At 48.4% G+C, this 19172-nt stretch overlaps 1 protein-coding gene across 1 annotated transcript in view; it reads right to left on the minus strand.

Moving 5' to 3' along the window:
- The window catches only part of MYO5C (myosin VC), a gene marked incomplete at its 5' end in the record, with an annotated part of 81998 nt that overhangs the window by 43491 nt on the left and 19335 nt on the right, over window positions 1-19172 (minus strand). Inside the window, 10 exons of the mRNA XM_080809728.1 lie at window positions 1324-1535; window positions 2318-2429; window positions 2865-2951; window positions 4475-4572; window positions 5012-5146; window positions 7380-7463; window positions 9697-9822; window positions 11471-11611; window positions 12970-13051; window positions 16774-17039. Coding sequence (XP_080665854.1) covers window positions 1324-1535; window positions 2318-2429; window positions 2865-2951; window positions 4475-4572; window positions 5012-5146; window positions 7380-7463; window positions 9697-9822; window positions 11471-11611; window positions 12970-13051; window positions 16774-17039 — 1343 coding nt within the window. The remainder of the gene's footprint in view (window positions 1-1323; window positions 1536-2317; window positions 2430-2864; window positions 2952-4474; window positions 4573-5011; window positions 5147-7379; window positions 7464-9696; window positions 9823-11470; window positions 11612-12969; window positions 13052-16773; window positions 17040-19172) is intronic.

The raw sequence follows: 19172 nt of genomic DNA on the forward strand, positions 1-19172 counted from the left end.
TCGGCTCTTCCAGAAAAAGCCTGTCAACTCCTGTCTAAAGGATCAGAGGTGAAGACAAAGTTCTTCCCTTCAGAGCTGACAACCTCATGTTGCAGACTTATGAATGGCCAGGTGGGATAAGAGGAAAAATAAAGTAACGACTAAAAGATCCATAAGAGAGATCTTACAGAACTATCATTCTGCTTGTGAGCCAGCCATTGATGGAGAAGTGGGATTTCTAGAGACAGTGAAGGCTGGAAAAAGCATTTCAAGCTAAGGACCAGTGAACATATGGAGGCCTAAGCAATGCCGGAAATATTCAGAAAAAGAGAATTTGTCTGGAACTGTCAGAATATAAGATACATGTAAAAATTAGTGAGGTTAGAAAAATAGAGACCATGTGTTATTGAAAAATGTCGTTATTGAATACCCATGGCAGTGTATGAAAGCAGGGGTGGTGGAGGCCTCATGCAGGACGGAGGCATGGGAACAGAATGAAGGGACAGGCACGAGAGGTAAGCAGGGGTAGAACTGTCAGGCCACCGTGATTCCCAAACAGAAAGGGGGCCTGAACTGGGGAAGAAGATAACCCTGGCTTTTCCTGCCCTCCCCTGTGCTCTCCTCCCCCAGGAGCAGTGCAGGGGCAGCCCTGATGACAGCTGTTGTTGCCTGACTCAGAGGCACGGGAGGGCAAGCCTGACTATGTATATGTGTAGGACGGTCACCTGGGGTGGGGTGGCAAAACCAGCTCAGGTAGAGGTCAGGTCCCGTGACACAGCCTGACCCTTAAACAACTGCCTTCTCCGCTCTCCTCATGGCACGCTGAGGACAGAGGCAGCGCCCATGCACGCTAGCATATGCTGCTGTCGGGAAGGACGCCCTCTCACTGGCCAGCCCGGCATGGCCTCTGGGAAGCACTCAGTGAGGGGTAGGATTGGTGGAACTGCCCCGCCACTCAGCCAGCCCTTGGGAGGGGCTCTATGTTTGCTGGCAGAGCCTTGCCATGGATCCCCTTGGGTACTGTCGGCACCCCCACTCTCTGCAGGTAGGTTGGTCAGTGGCTACTCACGGCATTTATGTAGGGACCCTGACTGCCTTTGACATTTTCACTTCCCATGGAAAAGGGGCCCAGTCCCTATACCTGGTCTCACTTCAAAACCGTGATCAGAGCTTCGGGATCCTGGAGGTCACCTCTGTTGTGGAACAGTAGGCAGAATTAGCACTCCCTGCCCCAAGGACATGACCTTCTCATCTCCAGGCTCATGGCCCACAGTCAGGAGAGCCACACAAGGCGCACCCTGCTCCCCTCCGCCCCAGCCCCTGGCTTCCTCAGCTCTGGTGTACCTCACGGTCTGCTGACCCCGGAAGTACTGCTGGATGGTCAGAGCAGCTTGTCTTTCTCGGAGGAATTTTCTTCTCTGGAGCCAGCCACGGATGTGCTTTTGTATCACAACACAACTCTGCCTGAGCTTATCCAGTCGGAGTTTCTCTAAATAGGCCACTTGTCCTGCTCTGAAGAAAATTTTGGTTTTACCAAACTGGTACTGATTAGAATCCTGGAAGACAAAAATGACAGAATCAGAAATAAAAATCTTTCAGAGTTTCTAGAGTGCTTGGAAAAGATGTTTAGAGATTCGAAGATGCCAAAACATTGTTATTTTGACACATCTGCTACTTGACAGAAAGCAGAAAAATTCTGATCAGGACCTCGAAATTTATTTTTTGAGATGTCTGTTTAAAGCCACTGGGGGAAGAAATGGACTTGAGGTTCAGTGGTCCATCTGTGGGGTGAGAAGGGTGAGTGAATGTTCTGTGATTCTCAGTTGGGCTGTTGGGAAGCTTCAGCTTCTCTCGACAAGAGAGCAGAGCCTGGAAAGGTCTGATTTCTGTCTTCATTTTGGTTTGTCTTCACCACCCCCTTTCCTGGCCATGGTACCTCTGTCTTCACTGCCTTCCCACAACTCACTGCTGCAGCAATGACACAAATCCACATGGAGTGCCCTGTCTGGGACCCTCCTGGGTCAGAGACTTCTCAGTTGACCGTGTGATATAAGCCAGGCCCATTGGAGCTCCTCAGATGGTGGGAGGACAACGTAGGATAGGAGGACTCTGAGGGAGGCTGGGATTCAAGTCTGGGTCCCTAATGGTGACTCCAACTCTCAAGAGATGATGCCCCCGTGAGTGTGTCTGCTCTGACCTCAGCACATAACGCTCGGGGCATATTTTCTTCCTTGGCTTTCATCACAATACAGTTCTGAGACAGGTGGGTATGGAAACACATCCGGGAGATAGGCAGCTCGGTAAGAGCTTGTCATTCCCAGAGGTGAGCGAGACTGACCTGGATGAGCCTGTGTAAAACCACTTTGCACACCTCCTTTTTATCGCTGAACGAAAGCTCCTGTTTGGTCATGAGCACACCGTAGCGACTATAGAATTCGATGTATGTCCACCTGCAAAGTCAAAGGGGGTCTAAGGAGACGTGACAGCGAGGAGGTGTGACCTGTCTGCAGTTTCCACTGCTGATGGGGTGGTGGAGTCAGTCCTGGGATGACGACACTGACCTTTGACCTCATCCTGCATACTCCCCGTACTGTATTTCTGCTAACATTCTGCCCCATCAATTATGCTCTCCTCCCCCAGGGGCAGTGCAGGGGCAGCGGGCCATGTTCACCAGCCATGGAAACAGGTGATGGGGTGGCAGTTGCCCCTGTCCCATGCACCGCCTGTCAGTGGCCCTCTTCTGGCCTTCCTAAAGCACAGTAGGAAAAATCCTGGGGGCATCTTCTGCAGGTATCTGACAAAAACACCTGGCAGCCCCTCCCTTGGTTTTCAGCAGACCTGAAGTTAGGCCTTCCTCCCCCCCAAAACATGGCATGACCACGAACCTGGAAGGGTAGCTCTGCGCACTGATGCGAATCGTCTCTAAGACGCCGCAGGCTCGCAGCTGCTGAGCAATCCTCCTGGAGTCAAACCTGAAAGAAGACGTGAGTCAGGAGATGGGTTAAGCCGTGGTGACAGACAAACGTGCCTTGGAGCAGCGCAGCGGAGCCACCTGGACGGGGCACCCTGGGAAGCCGGATGGGCCTCTGCGCTCCCCACGCTGGCCCCCAGCAGCCACTCCACGGACCCCCAGAAAACAGCAGCTCTGCCGGCCTTCCGGAAGCTGACTGAGGTCTTGGAGAAATGAGCGACGGAGTCTGACGGTGGAAACAGGGAGAAGGCTTTGTGGGGAGAGGGCCTTTGGTTCAGCTTCGCAGGACAACCAGAGCGGAGGAAACGTTCCCGCCCGCCCCCTCCGAGTGTCCATTTGAAGCTAGAATTCACTTGAAGGGGCAGGGACACCGATCAGCTGAGGTCTGAGCGTCTGGTGGTCCCCCCAGACACTGGCCACCTCCAGGGTGGGCCACGTCCCTCAGACACCTCTCAGCTCTAGTCAGCTCAGAGACTGCAACGTCCGCTTCTGAGCCTGGGGCTTTCCCAGGGGCTCCAGACAGTAAGTCGCACGTCTCATGCCACGTTGGAGGGTGAAATCTCTGTTCCTCTACCACCTTTCTTTCAAAAATCAAAATTTTTTTTTTAATTTTTTTAAAAATTTATTTATTTGTTAGAGAGAGAGAGAGAGCACAGGCAGATAGAGTGGTAGGCAGAGGCAGAGGGAGAAGCAGGCTCCCCACCGAGCAAGGAGCCTGATGTGGGACTCGATCCCAGGACGCTGGGATCATGACCTGAGCTGAAGGCAGCCGCTTAACCAACTGAGCCACCCAGGCATCCCATCAAATTTTCTTTTTTACTGAGGTCTAACTGACAGGCAGCATCATAGTCATAGCTCTGAAGTGTGCAACATAGTGATCTGGTATTTGTACACACTGTGAAACGGTCCCACTCACCTCCCGCATAGTTACAACAGTTTCTTTCCTGTGAGGATGGCTTTTAAGACCTACTCTGTTAGCAACTTTCCAACACACAATATAGTATTATTAACTATAGTGGGGGCACCTGGGTGGCTCAGTGGGTTAAGCCTCTGCCTTCGGCTCAGGTCCTGATTTCAGGGTCCTGGGATCCAGCCCCACATCAGGCTCTCCGCTCTGTGGGGAGCCCACTTCCCCCTTCCCCTCTGCCTGCCTCTCTGCCTACTTGTGATGTCTCTCTTTCTGTCAAATAAATTTAAAAAAATCAAAAAAACAAAAAAAAAAAACTATAGTGACCATGCTGTACACAAATCCTTCTTATAAGCAAGGAGCTGCTCTGGCTTTCCCAGATGCATGAACTTCATTTGTGGGCTATTCTTGGAAAGCTGGTCCCTTTTGCTTCAACCTGGAGACAAGCCTCCTGAGAGGGGATGTGCTGGCTTACAGTATATGTGAAGGACGGAGTTGTGCTGAATTGTTAAAAAGCTAGAAACAGTAAACTTCAAGAGAATTATAAGCAAATTTTCCAACATTGTGACAGAAATGGCCTCCTCAGCGTTTTCACTCTGCTGCATAGAAACACTTACTCGAAGGGTAATTTCTCATCGTTTGGCTTGATGCATCGCACATAGTGGGGTGTGGTCGCATTGAGGGTTTCCATGAGCAAATACAGAGAGCTGCGGAACTAGGAGACAAGGTCAGAGATAAAAATGTCATGCTTAAGTCAAGGCCAAAAAAAAAAAAAAAAAGGTGTAATCTTTGTAAATTAAGAAGGAGAAAATTTAAGTTCATGAGTTAATATCTATTATGAAAGCTTTCAAACCATGACTGTGATTATTACTAGCTGGTCCTATTCTCTAGACAGAATGCTGCTCTATCCAATTTTCCCAAAGAGCAGGGAACTCAGTAAATCATGTTACTGTGTGAACACGTGGTTTGCTCAGGCGTGTACAGCCTTGGAGGCTGAGGTGTGATGATGATGACCTGTGGCCTTTCTTTGCACTTACATACATAGTAGATGTGAAGCAGCTCAGTGCCTGTATCCAGGCCTGGAATGTGGACCCTACCACTGCCTGGCTCCCCGTGGGGCCTGGCCCCCTCGCCCTCAGTTACTTTCGGGGTACCTTGTTCCCCACTGTGGTCCGGAACTGCTTGTTGTTTGGCTTGATGACTGGCTTTGCAGATTTAACTGTGATCGCTGAACTGAAAGGGGAAGGAGGAACCGGACTTTCTTGAAAAAAGCTGGCGCAGAGTTGAAACTGGAAGAAACAGAGAGGATTTCAAAGTCCAAAGGTGTTCACTCTCAGTCGTCAGCTGATACAAACCACAAAAACAGTCACAATAGGCCCGTGTAAAGTGAGGTTAGCAGTCTCTAATGTCTATAGTCAGATCTGAATCCCACAAGAGGACTAGCCACCCTCAGGGTGACACAGAGCTTCTTTCCAGGAACGTGAGCAGAGAGAAATCCGTGCCAATGTCTACGTGGCTCCGTGGATCCGTATGCTGTTTCTACACCTGGAATCTTCTCCCTCCTACCTCATGTTTTCATCCCTGTACTTTAAGTTCTACCCATTATTTGAGGTTCTGTTAAAATATTTTCTGGCTCCACCCCCTTCATCTGCTTAGAATAAGGCTAAAAAAAAGATTAAAAAATTTGTGCCCTGGGGCGCCTGGGTGGCTCAGTGGGTTAAAGCCTCTGCCTTCGGCTCAGGTCCTGATCCCAGGGTCCTGGGATCGAGCCCCGCACTGGGCTCTCTGCTCGGCGGGGAGCCTGCTTCCTCCTCTCTCTCTTTCTGCCTGCCTCTCTGCCTACTTGTGATCTGTCTGTCAAATGAATAAATAAAATCTTAAAAAAAAAAAAATTTGTGCCCTAACTCAGATTAATTCCAATTTCTTCTAAATAAGATAATCTTCTAAGATACTCGTTACTTTCCACCAAACATCAATTACTTCTTTGTCTTACCTTCTCAGAGCGAAACTCATTTTTTCCCCCTTTCGAATCAGACACTGACAGTCTCCTTTGGAGGAGAATCCCTGTATTTCCCCCTGTGAAACCAGTGGGTCTGAACGTGCCTCTGAGAGGCTTTGTGCTGAGCCGGGACACCCATCTGTGCTTTCACGTGACCCGCATCCATCTTCTAGAATGGACCCTGGGGTACGCTTGGGGGTGAGTAAGAAATTGGTGAATTAAATCAACTAATTTTGTACATGAGATACAAGCCATTTCCACACTGAATTCTCTAACACAAATCAGTTTTAATAACTGAAGTTGACATGCTGGCGACTTATTTATGATTGTTAGGGGAAGCGCTCATGCTCATTTGGGAACCTGTCAGAACACTTGAATAAGAACAGAGGACTGGGGATCTTTTAAAAGAGGAAAATAATAAATATGATCTAACCATATATTCACACAATGAAGGTTCATGTATGGCTTATTCTTAGTCTCAAATGTTAATATAATGTTATATTATATATAACATATATATAACATATATATTATCAAATGTTAACATAAATGTTAATTATTCTTAGTCTCAAATGTTAATAAGGAAATGTTTGAAGAGGAAAAGAAAAATCCAGAAGTCATTCCTTTGACGACACTATTCCTCACACAGAACTGTGGATTCGAGGAGCTTGCACAACGGAGCCAGCACCACTTTCCCTGGGTCACCCTCTTTCTGTCTTGCCCTGGTTTCCTTTGGATGCTTAGCACCACCTGCCATTGCTATTTATGTGGTTAGGGTCTGTCCCTCCACAGGGATGGGAACCCTGATTGCCTTGTTCACTGCTGTGTCTGGAATCTGGAACCAGTGCTTGGCACATGGTAGTGCTATAGAAATATTTATGAATGAATGAATCAAATGTAAACTGTGGTCCCTTAACTGGTTATATATTAGCTATTCTTCCTCTCTGGCTTCCCGCACATTTTGATTTCTGATTTTTTTTTTTTTTTTTTTAAAGAGACGGGGTCTCGCTATGTTGCCCAGGCTGGAGTGCAGTGGCTATTCACAGGCACGATCCCACTACTGATCAGCTTGGGAGTTTTGACCTGCTCCGTTTCTGACCTGGGCCAGTTCACCCCTCCTTAGGCAACCTGGTGGTCCCCCGCTCCCGGGAGGTCACCATATTGATGCCGAACTTAGTGCGGACACCCGATCGGCATAGCGCACTACAGCCCAGAATTCCTGGGCTCAAGTGATCCTCCTGCCTCAGCCTCCCGAGTAGCTGGGACTACATGTGTGCGCCACCGTGCCCGGCTTGATTTCTGATTTTATATCTAGTGGATATTTATTTGGATGCTTTCAGAAGCCTGATACATATTTCAGTCCCAATTCCAAAACAGTTATTTCTTCTAGGTCTGAGCTACAGTTTGCCACTGCAAGACAGTACACACACCCACATACTTCTTACTCTTTCCTGATGCACATCTACTTCCATGTCAAGTTATATAGCAAATAACATTAATTACCCCCTTAGAAACTTACAAACCTTGCTCGCTCTCATGATTTCAACCAGCATGTCATAGACGGTATCTCTGTTCTTCTCAAGGAAACCTTCACATTTATATTCTACCTACGCAGAGAAAAGATTTAATTATTTCCAAAGAAACAAAAGCAGACAGCAACTAAGTACCATGGGGTTTTTCTTTTTCCTTTTTAACAATGATGAATGAAGGAGCTAAAAAGGCAAGCCTCTAAAGAAGAGATTCAGTTTCATTTATCACAGAAAACCATTTATATAAAACTTTGGGAGCTGGGAATACGTCATCTGATGGAAAGAGCCAGGCTCTTGCACTGCCTGGATTTCTCACTAGTCACTGATCACGCTGTATACACCTGTCGGTTCCTTCTAGCCACAGGTGACCAGTCATCCCCTGCAGTGGGTGCAGTTAATACACACAGTTCTACGAAGAAGTAGCTTGGGGTTCACTCTACCTTTGAAGCCATCTGGAGGAAGAAACTATCTCAGTGTTGTCCTTTGGGTTCAAACAGAAATATTTTCCTAAAGCAGCATTAATATGGTAGAGAGGAAAGAAAAACTGACCATTTGACCACAAAGTTTTTGAGGGCCACCAAAACCCTTAGAGTTGGGTTAGGGTGGTAAATGTCTGCACTGCCTCAGTCTGGTTTAGGGAAACTCCCTGCAGCCCTTTCAGAACCATAAGGCTTCTTGAATCCCTCAAACATATCCACTGTGGGTGCTTAAACATTCAAACCCAAATAGTTTATGCCTCTGGGTTACATAGTTTATTATATGATACATATTTTTCACAAATTAGAAAATATGTTCAAAGTACAATTTTCATGACTCTGCAAAAACAGGCTTTTGGGGATGCTGGAATCTGGGGACATAGAGGGTGTTTGCAGACCCCTGAGCAAATACTCTGCTTTGTCCCCTTAAGGGAGGCAGCATCCTTGCTGGGCAGAGTTTGGGTTAAGAACCAGGAACACTGGCTGTGTGCAAACACTCCCTTGTGAATGAAGACCTTGGGTTGTTGCATAAGTTCTTCCAGGCTGGTGGTGTGAGCCACTGGCTTAAACGGACAAAGGTTTAACAATGTAATAAGACCATCTGTGGGGACAGTGTCATAGCTGCCTCTGTCGGGAGCCCTGGGGACTGTGAAAAGATGCACTGACTTGCTACATCTAAGCGCAGCTGTCTCACTTTCAAAATGATTGTATTTCCCTGGCTAATTAAACAGGGAACCTAAGCTAACCTTACAGTGTATGTGGTTTCTTCCCACCAATCTGCAATACACCCCAAATGCTGCTTTTAAGAGGGACTTCCTGGAAGTGTCAGGGGGAGGGAATTAAATGTGCAGAAACCAACTACGGTGAAGAGGGTCTCGAAGTCAATCCCATATGTCTGATACCTTTTTGCTCCCCTTCCCCTTTCTCCCATGGGATCCCAACTGTGGAATTGCAGAAGACAACCACTAGAAAATATAACCTGAGATATTATCATTCATTTCATATGCATCCCTTCAGGAGTAAAAAATGCTAGCAGGTTTTCACAGTGCTCCTCTAGCCTGCAAAATCATTACGACTTTCCAGCTTGTTGCCCCCTGCCCTCTCAGTCACCATGAGCACACTCTAACCCCAGCACTAGCTAGCATTGGTCCCATGATCCTCAGGCACTGGCCAGGCCCCAGGAGTAACACCCAACCAGCAAATGCTCTGAGGGCGGGAGTTTCCTTAGGGAACGAAAACAAGAGGAGAACATATGTTTATGGCAAGTGGTTATGGTGATTTTTCTTTTTTTCTTTTTTTTCCTATTTCCTAAGCTTTCTATAATGTGATTTTTAAATAACTTTTTCTTTTTATTAAAGTAATGTCTCAAAAAAAAATAGACCAATAAAGAAGAAAATAAAGATCATCTAGAAAATGCAAAATCTTGAGCCAGCCTATGTTATCAGTGTAATAAACATATTACAGCTTAATGAAAAAGGAAATCCTCAAAAAAGGCCCAGCTTTCATTATTGAAAACAATTATGCTTTCTTGATTATAACTGTTTCATAGAGGAAATAAACAGATAAGAGATTCATGAATTCCCAAGAAATCCAAAATCGGAAACGAGGTCCACTAGCCACACGTTTATCTTTAAAACACTGCAGTTGAAAATCGTATTTTGTGACAAAAACAAGTTAAAAATTGTTAGACACACGTGCATGTCTCCTTCATCACGGTAAGGCACCGAGACCGAGTGTGACTTGAGTCTGGCCGGAGAAGCCCCCGCCTGTCCGTGGCATCTAGAAAACCTCTCCAGCTCCAACGCAGACGGCATCGCCCCAGACTCTCCCTGTACCTTGTCAGCAAAGTGCTGGATGATGAAGGATGCATTTGACATCCTGGGTTTCTCAAAGAAAGAGTTCTTGTTGACAAAATTATTATACAGCTTTTGAAGCCAGTTTTCATCAGTTCCATGTGGTAACTGCAAGAGAAAAGGAAACCAGAGAGTGAGAAAACTAGAGCTGAAAGAGTAATAGGGGCACAGAAAAGTACTAATTCTGACAAACCAAGGTGAGCGGACAACTCAGAGCGAGCTGCTTACGTCTGGGGCTTGTTTTTATAAAGCAGCTAGGCACACATCTGTCCTTGATCCTAACAGCCTTTGCAGTGCCACTTATACAGACCTATCAATGTCCTTGTAGAAAAACAAAATGTTATGAACTAGAAGGAAATGGACATAGAATAAAACTCAAGAATGAAGAAATTTATTTTTGCAAAATTGGCAGTATTCCTATTATTTCTTCCCAAAGAAGTCTAAAGTTTTGGGGCAAAAAGAGCATAGATTTCATTACGTGAATGAAATCTTGCTTGCTTTCTTGCTTGATTCTTCTTGCTTGAACGGGGAAAGACTGGCCCCTAAATGTAACCCTCCCCACTTCACCCCTACCTCAGGAAAAGAGCTTTTCTTTCATTTTATAGCCTATTTAGTAACTACTTCCTCAAACAAAACTAGTTGCAAAACTTGTTCTTGATACTGGTGATATGGAAGTGATCAGTGATATTTGACCCAAACTCAGCGAATTTAATCCCCCATTGTGTCCAAAAGACTCCTGCGGGCTTCTTTGTGACACCAGTTGCCTAGCGAACGTCTGTGTAGAGTAGGTACAAATATCTCCTAGAGGCTGCCTTGGCCTGGGCACCCTGCCCTCACTAGATCGATCCAGAATGCTTAGCCCTGCTGCCAGCCCTTTAATCTTAGATTACTGGTTGCTACCCAGGTGGGACCAGAGAGGAAAATCTGTGAGAAAAAGCATGGAATTGAGAATTCCAGGGAGAAAAGGCCAGTTAATCTTCAACATTATGATGTATTTTTTAAAATAAATTTATGTTTAAAAATCATGATACAATATTTTCTAAAAATTAATTAATTAATTACTTTTATTTCAAGCCACTAAATTTTGGAAAATTTTATTTTTTTAATTTAAGTTTTCGCTAGTGAACATGCAGTGCAATATTGATTTCTGGAGTAGAATTCAGTGATTCATCACTTACATACAATACCCCACAATACAATCTTTAAGCCAAAAAATGAGTACTGTCCTGGGGATTATTTGTCCCTGTGGTCCCACGAGAGCCACTGCTAGGCTGGCCCACCGTAAATGTGCTCTTCCTACAGGGAAATAACAATAGGAGAACTACAAACCTCTTCTCTTGAATTGTATGATGTTGATTTTTCAGCTACCCCTCCCAGTGGATGACTCACAGGAATGAGGAAATAAAAGAAAATTCAACTCTTATTAGTCATTAACAAGTGGTGTGAGGTCACCTGCTATTTTCACATCCATTCTAAATACGCCTAGGACGCCTCAAAGGGCTCCTCCTTGGTGGACATGACCTGAGAGGTTGTGCATGGTACCCAATGGTGGGCTACAAATGGTGAGGGTGGAAGGCTCAGCTGGCCCTCTGGGGTTCTGCCATGGACTGCCATCCCAGCATTAATGTCCAACCAGCTGGGTAACCATCAGGAATTTACATGCACACCAAAATAAATAAATAAATAAAAAATCCAGTTTGTGATATTCTTATTTGTCACTACGCAGAAGTTGAACAAAAAAATTTTTTTAAGTTACCAAGCATTCTTCATCCAGTAACTCCAAAATACCCATTTTGGCTTCGATCAGGTCAATAACTGGTTGGTTGTCATAAAAATCTATCAGAGTCCAAGGGATATCTTCCTTCATGTATTCTTCTTGTTCAAGTTTAAAGACATGCTAGAAATCCAGAAGTTAATAGAGAAAACAAAACAGAACATTAAAGTGTGCTTTCAAAGTCCAGGTCACAAGCACTTGGGAAACACAGATCTGACTGGTTTGCAATGTTTAGGGAAGACCCTGAGGTGCAGGCCACCATCCTTAGCCATGACCGGTGCTGCAGAGTTCCTAATGTGACCCTCCCACCTGGTCTGAGTGGGACCCCACGCCCTGGGGACCACCCAAAGTGGTCCTGCAACTCCTCCCTGCTCACAGCACTGCTCTAGCCAAGACAGGTGCAGCCTCTCTGGCTGGGTGGGAGTCAGCCTGCTGGAGAATGCTGGTCGTGGGGCCGGTGTGAGACGCCAACAACATGGAGAGCTCCATTCGCCACTTGTTCCGGCCATAAGGGTATTAGGGAGGCTTCCCGGAGGACTGGCCCGGGCTCATCCCTGCTGCTGGTGACGGAGGGGAGGGGCAGCGAGGAGAAAGCCTCCCACAGAAGAATCCCCATGCCAGCTGGGAAGCCCAATGGGAGGTTGAGAAACATGGCTCTCTTAGAGGCCAGAGAGCACAGGAGAGATGGGGCCGAGGGGAACGCAAAGGATGATGGGGTGACTTCAAGGGCGTGATGAAGACTATCTACTGGGAATAAACTTTACTCGTAGTTATTAAACGCTAAACTTCCAGGGAATCCTTAAGATTACGTACATAACGTACATTTGCAATGGGATGAAATTTAATGTTATACGTGGATTAATTCCAAAGTGAGGAAAAGGAAAGAAAAGAAACATGTACTGGGTGTGATTCGGTGTTAGGTCTACTCCTCACAACAATGTCAGACAGGCAGATACCAGTGACCATTTCTCCCAAAGAGGAAACTGAGGATCTGAGCCTAAGGTCCCAGAGGAAGAAGGTGGGAGAGCAGAGATTCAAACCCAGCTCCCTTCGAATAAAAGTCCATGCTCTCCATGATGTCACACTATTTTTTTCTCTTCAGGGGTGTTTTAGGAGAAGCTGAATTTCAAAAGACAAGCAAGAGTTTGCCAGGTGAAGAAGAAGGGATGGGGAAGTGACAGGAGCCGGTGGGTTATGGCACAGAGGTTTGCAAGGCCGTGGGGCCTTCAGGAAACTCAATCATTTGGTCCGGCTGCACAGAGGGTCTGTGAACAAGCTGGGCTAGTGACGTACTGTGGTCGAGCAGCTCCACAGGGGGCTAGAATATGAGGAAATAGACTGGGAACGTGTAATTTCAGGATGTGGCCACATGGTGGTGCTGTGAGCCGGCATGGGGCTCCTTCACTACGCCGGGGATCTGAGAACCGGTGGATAGGAAGGGCTGAGAGAGCTAGTTTCAAGAAGGCGGAAAAGTCACCTACCAGGTTAAACTGCTGTTGCAGCTTCTCATTAGCGTAATTGATGCAAAACTGTTCAAAGCTGTTCACATCAAAGGTTTCAAAACTGAAATATGGTTTAAACAAGTTAAAACATATTTGCAGGGCATACGCAACTGTTTTTAGGTAAGTACTTTTTTGACAAACTTCACAGTTTAAAAGTTTGCTGCTTTCAGCCAGTTTTAAATATGCCCCCAAAGCTTCTGGTTTTACTATCCCGGCAGTTGATAAATCATTTCCAGGCTGCGGGGGAAGGGATCTGGTGTGTACAAAACACCTGCCCTGAGGCAGGCTGGTCCCGATCGGCTGTATGATTTGCTTCACACGACAGCACTCAGACTCCATTACCCTCTTTGTTGGTGAGGGAATAAGGCTCTGAGAGGTTAGGAAGCGTGCCTGAGGTCACACAGCTCGTGTCTGACTCAGCTGTGAGCCTGCCTGACTATGACAGCTGTGCTTTCAGGGAAAGGCAAGGCAGTTTTCCTGTCCTCCCATTCTGTTGAAGGCACAGTTCTGCCTCCCCAAGGCCTGGTCTCAGAGTTGTTGGAGGACAAAGGCAAGGTCATCTAAGAGCCCGCAGCCCAGCACACCTCATCAGGTCTGTTTTCAGACTTGAAACACTTGTCTCCAGAGTTGCAAAGTGAAGACCTGGGAGGAGGTGAGCGGGGACAGAAACGGGAAGTGGACTGGAGACCACACCACAGGGAGCTTACACCGTAGGGAGCCATTCAGCCCCCACCTCAGCAGCAGACTGTGATCAGCACACAGGTCTGAATGGGAGAGACCGCCTGATTTGCAAGAGGAGCTGGAAATCTGGACTCGTATGTGAATTCTCTCACTCTGGAAGACATGGTGTTGGCTGAATAGAGCACAGCACAGCCTTCTGACCCCAGCCACACGACTGTTCCTGCCAGGAGGAAGCTGAGTGCCCCGGGGTCTTGGGGTGGATGCTCATGACCTCACTTGACCCTAACACAGCCCTAGGTCAGGAACAGCAGGACCCCCCCCCCCAATCACACTTGAGGGCCAGAGGCCAACAGCTCCAAGGGGTGCCAGATGCATCATTTGACCCCAGGCCTCAGTTAATCCTCTAATTCTGAGTGGTTCCTGCCAGCTCCAGTCACAGGTTCCCTGAGAGTGGCACTTGACTGAGCCAGGCTGTCTCAGGTTAGAATTCCAGGGCAGGGCAAGGGCCTGGACTGGGCTCTAGACAGTTCTAGGGTGACTCAAAGCAGGAACAGAGCCCACACAGTTTGGGCCAGGGGAGAGTCCAAAAGGCCTCGTTGTGCCCCATAGCTCACAGCCAGGGCCAAAGGCGAGGCTTTCTAGAGCAGGAGTGAAATATCAAATACCAGTGATTATTGCCTTGTCCTTTTACACACTCCCTCTCCCAAAAATGGGCCCTCAGATCTGAAGTTCAAAACCCATGGAAAGACCTGAATCCGTGACCTGAAATGCCAGAAGCACATGAGCTATGAGACCACTTCACATGTGAGTGATACTCATGGTTCTAAAGATGCCGTTTGATCTTCCTAACGACCCCGTGAGGGAGGCCCCAGCTTACAGAGGCAGAAACCGAGGCTTAGAAGGGTCTCGTGACTTCCTCAGAGCCACACATCCAGAGCTGCCGTGCTCCCTCCCAGGGTCCCGAGCCCTAGCCGCTGGCCTTGCCCACTCTGGGTCCGGAGCACGTAGACCCCGACGGGCTGGGGAGCCTCAACTCTGCGTGCTGTTCTGAGCAGAAACCTCAAGGCCCCCAGCTCCGGCAGTCATCGCTTTCAGTGCTGGCCACTTTTCCTTTGAGGCTGCTGTATTTCCAGATCAGACTGAGCTCAATTCTCTCAAGCGCTGTCTGGCATGCCTGAGCAAGGGCAGAGCAGCAGGCGCTCAGCACACGGGGAAAGGCGGGACAGGGTTCGCCCCTGCGGCAGCACTGCCCCTCAGAGGGGAGCTTATGTTTTTAGAGTGGACCCTTAATTCACAGGTGGCAGCAAGCATGCTACTTGTATTATCTCTGAAGTGGATTTTAATGTTAAAAATTTAGGCTAAGACATACTTTAACAAGTCCTTATAAATTTAGTTACTCTCAGGTTTGTTCACATAACCAAAACCTCAGATTCCTTATCGCAGGAGTCTGCAGGCTTCGTTCATCTGCCTCCTGCCTGCCATGGGCCTCACTCCCTGCTGCTTGTCCTCAGCTGCCCTCCTCTCTCCCCCAGACCCTGTTAACCTCCGGCCCACCCACCCGCTTAGTTGCTCATTCCCATCCCAAGAAGCTTCCCAATCTCTGATTACCCGCCTGCCTTCTCCACTAAAATTTAAGTTCCAAGAGGGCAGGGGCCATGTGCCTATTCTGCTCCCCAATCACACCCCTCTTAAGTGCCTGGCACTTAAGTGTGGGATGAATGGAATCAACTACCCTTAAAGGACTATTCATTTTTAAGACATTTAAAAGCACAGAAAAGAAGAGAATGCTATAGCAATCCCCTAATTCTCCCACAATAAAAGAGAGCATTGTTAAACAAGACTGTTTCTTTTTAAAAGTCTACTGTGAGTCCTACTGGCTGCTCAAATCCTCTTTTTAGCACAAGACAAGGTAAATCATTTACTAGACTATCCCTGTAATGGATCAGTGTATTAGAACTGTTGACACACGCTATTAATTGGGAGTCACACACATTAACTCAGACTCTAAATCAAACAAAGCACCTCCCCTGAGGCACTGTCTCGCATTGCACAGCTATGGGAAAGCCCACTCTGCGCACTGGGGTAAAAGTTCCACAGCTTCATCACAACCCATCTGCTCCCTCCGTCCCCCATCAGGCAGAGGTGGGGGCGCCCCGAGCCGGCTCTCTTCTCTGTATGGGGAGGGGAGGTTGGGCTGCTGCTCAGGGGGTACGGGGAGTGTTCCCCGAGCCCAGGGGGGGGGCCCTCTGCAGGGCCCTGAATGGAATGAGTGGCCCTCTCCCCCACTGAGAAACCAGGACCCGCCCCGGGAGAGGCGAGGGAGGGGTTGGGGGTTTGAGGCCAGTTACCACAAACAAAAAGCCCGAGCGCCAACAGCCCTCAGAGCTCACCTCCACGGTGGCCTGTCCTCACTCACACTCTAAGGATTCTACAGGCCTCTTGGTCACGCGTCTGGCCTTCAGTTTAGAAGAGGAGGACCGGGAAAAGAGGAGGAAGAGCAACCCCAGCGTGGTGGGAACTCGGCCCCCAACAGTCTGAGAACAGCTGGAGCAGGGCCGGTCCAGGAATGGAAGGGAGCTCTGTGGTGCACCAGGCTGGCGGCTCAGACGCCCGGCTTTGAGTCTGCCTTGGACCCTGGCAGCCCGGGCAAGGTGAGGGACCTCTGGGACGGTCCCCGCGTCCTTTGCTACGGGAAAGGTGTGTCAGGGCTCTGCCCTCCTCAGGACCTCCGCAGGGAAACTGACATGGGCTCTCCCACCAGCAGAGCCACCCAGGACCCATTTCGGCCTGCAAGCCTCGGTTGTTTCCCCTCTGTTGGAGAAGTCGGGGAGCAAGTGCACGGCAATCAGCCAGCACCGTGGCCGGCAGGCCGTGAGCTCTGGGTGCTGGCTGCTGGTAATTCAGTATTTATGTCATATGCTCTAAGTGAAACACACCGCAGCCCAGGGGGCTGTACTTTAACATCCACGCGTGCAAACGTAGAGAACACCACTCTTCTGATCATGTGAAACACAAAAAAAGAAACCAGAACAAAACAATCTAAAAATAATGGCCATTTGACATTTAAATGAGGAAAGACAGGCTCACAGAAGAGAATCTTACCCATAAATGTCCAAAACACCAATAAAAGTGTGCTGCTTGCCTGAAAACTGCAACGCTTGGTTAATTCTCTCCACAATGAAGTCGAACAGGTGAGCGTAGATCTTCTTGGCCAGTGCGTCCCTAGCGGTGACTGCCTGGGGCCTGGTCATGGGCTTCACCACTGTCTCGGAGGTTGTGACGATTCGGCGACTGCAGAGCCACTGGGCAACTTTGGCCCTCTCCAGGCCCAGAAGCTCACAGAATACCTTCAGGTGCCTGTCGTCCTCCTTCAAACACAAGCACAAGCCCCATCAGGGCCGTGTGGCCATCGAACCCAGCACCAGCCCACCCGGCTGGGGCTCCGGGGCCTCCACCTGGGCCTGTGCCAGGGACAAGGACGAGCTGGCATGAGAATGACTGGGCCCAACCAGACAGGCAGGCCTGGGAGGACAGCAGGAGGGCTACAGTGGCACAGAGCTTGCATCAAGGTATGGTTGGGATGACGCCAGGCAGTCCAGGGCCTCGTCCCACCCGGGTTGTCATTCTGGCCAAAGAACGTCCACAGTGAGTCAGGCCACGGAAGCAATCCTCCCCTTCCTGGACATGTGGACACGGCCTCAAGGCCCCTCTCTTCCCTTGGCAACATGCCCAGACCACCTGTCCCTACCTGTGTGGTCAGGGTTTGCATAGGGGGTCTAGCTCTGAGGTACCTAGATGTCACCATCAGAGAACCTGACAACGGGGCTCCCTTAACTGAGCTGGCTTCCCAGTGGACAGGAGGAATGTGTGCAACACTTTTCCTGAACACACAAAGTGAATCTTGCTTTTGCCCCAGCTGCCCCACTGGTCAGAGACAAGGAAAGGTCTGTTCCCGTCTGTCTTCAGCCAGCATGGACAAGGAGTCCTTGCCACCTGGCAAGAAGAAGTGACCCTTATGAGTGAGCATTATCATTCCCCTTGGGCAAGGGAACTTCCCTGATGCGCTAATCTTCAGAGGTCATCACAGCCGATGGGAAAACTACGTGGCTGCTCTTGAAAAGCATCAGATTACAGAGGAGCAAACAATCTAGAAAGTTCTGCCACCTCCTTGCTGTCCACCCACATGCCTTCCGACCAACATCACAGTAACACAAAGCTTGTATTCACCTGCCTGACCACTGCGGAGCAGACTGGTAGAACCATGGCTTTCTTCCTTCTAAGCACTGAGCCACCCAGGTGCCCCCTAAGAAGGAACTAAACCATCGGAATCAGAAACATTGAGCTACAGGTGCTGCCGCAGGTGGAAAGGAGAGGGACAGGAATTCTTAAAAAGATGGCTTCCTCCAGATTAGGTCTGCCCAACATTTCAAGTTTCTGATGCAAATGAATGGTATGAATGTTCCAAAGATAGGATCACTAGTTATAGAACTGGTGATTTGCTATGAAGATTCTACATCTTTTTCAGAGACTTTGTCTCCTCAGGGTGATAGACAAAGGATTTTTATTCTATGAGTTTTAACTCCTCCTCCAAAATACTACCTTCACAGCAAACTTCATGGGACAGAGATCAGTGCAAGGGAATTTGTTGGGAAGATATCACATCTTTAGTCCATGCAGTTTGAGAAGAACAAGGGCAGAAGCCCATTTATCAGAGGTCGATGAGAAGGCACAGAGGGAGACCCACCGCCACATGCACACCAGACTCCTACCCAGGCCTACTATCCCCTCTCCCAGAACCTTCCATTTCTGTGCCAACTGACTGGGTGAGGGCTGGACACTGGGGGCATGGGATGGGTGCTTAGTGTGAGAGCTTGAGGAGAGGGAGGAGAATTACTTCCTGGTCACAAGACAACAGGACTGAAGACTGGAGCCCAAAACCACATGTACCACTTACCGTTTGGCTCTCTCTCCTCTACACAGCAGGTACCAGAGAGCTCAAAAATGACCTATGTGCCAAATTATGAGCTGTTCCCATGAGTGTTTTGGGGGGGACAGGAAAATAGACATTGTTATATTATGAACTGAACACTTCCTCCCAAAATTTGTATGTTGAAGCCCTAGCCTCCAATGTGATGGTATTTGGAGTGGGGCCTTTCATGGGTGATTAGCTTCAGATGAGGTCATGAGGGGTGGGGCCCTCACGATGGGATTAGTGCCCTTCTAAGAAGAGGAAGAGACCAGAGCTCTCTGTGTCCCTCACTCTGCCATGAGGACCCCGCAAGCAGGGGGCTGTCTGCCAGCCAGGAAGAGCGACCTCACCAAGAGCTCAACCATGCTGCACCCTGATCTTGGACTTCCAGCCTCCAGGACTGGGAGAGGAAAAACTTCTGTTGTGGAGGCCACCCAGCCTGCAGTATTTTGTCACAGCCTCATGAGTTGACAGGATAGACATATATATACAAAGCTTAAAAGGTCAGGCGACCCTGCAGTTCATAGAAGCA

The sequence above is a fragment of the Martes martes genome (genome assembly GCF_963455335.1).
Source record: "Martes martes genome assembly, chromosome: 7".
NCBI lineage: Eukaryota > Metazoa > Chordata > Mammalia > Carnivora > Mustelidae > Martes > Martes martes.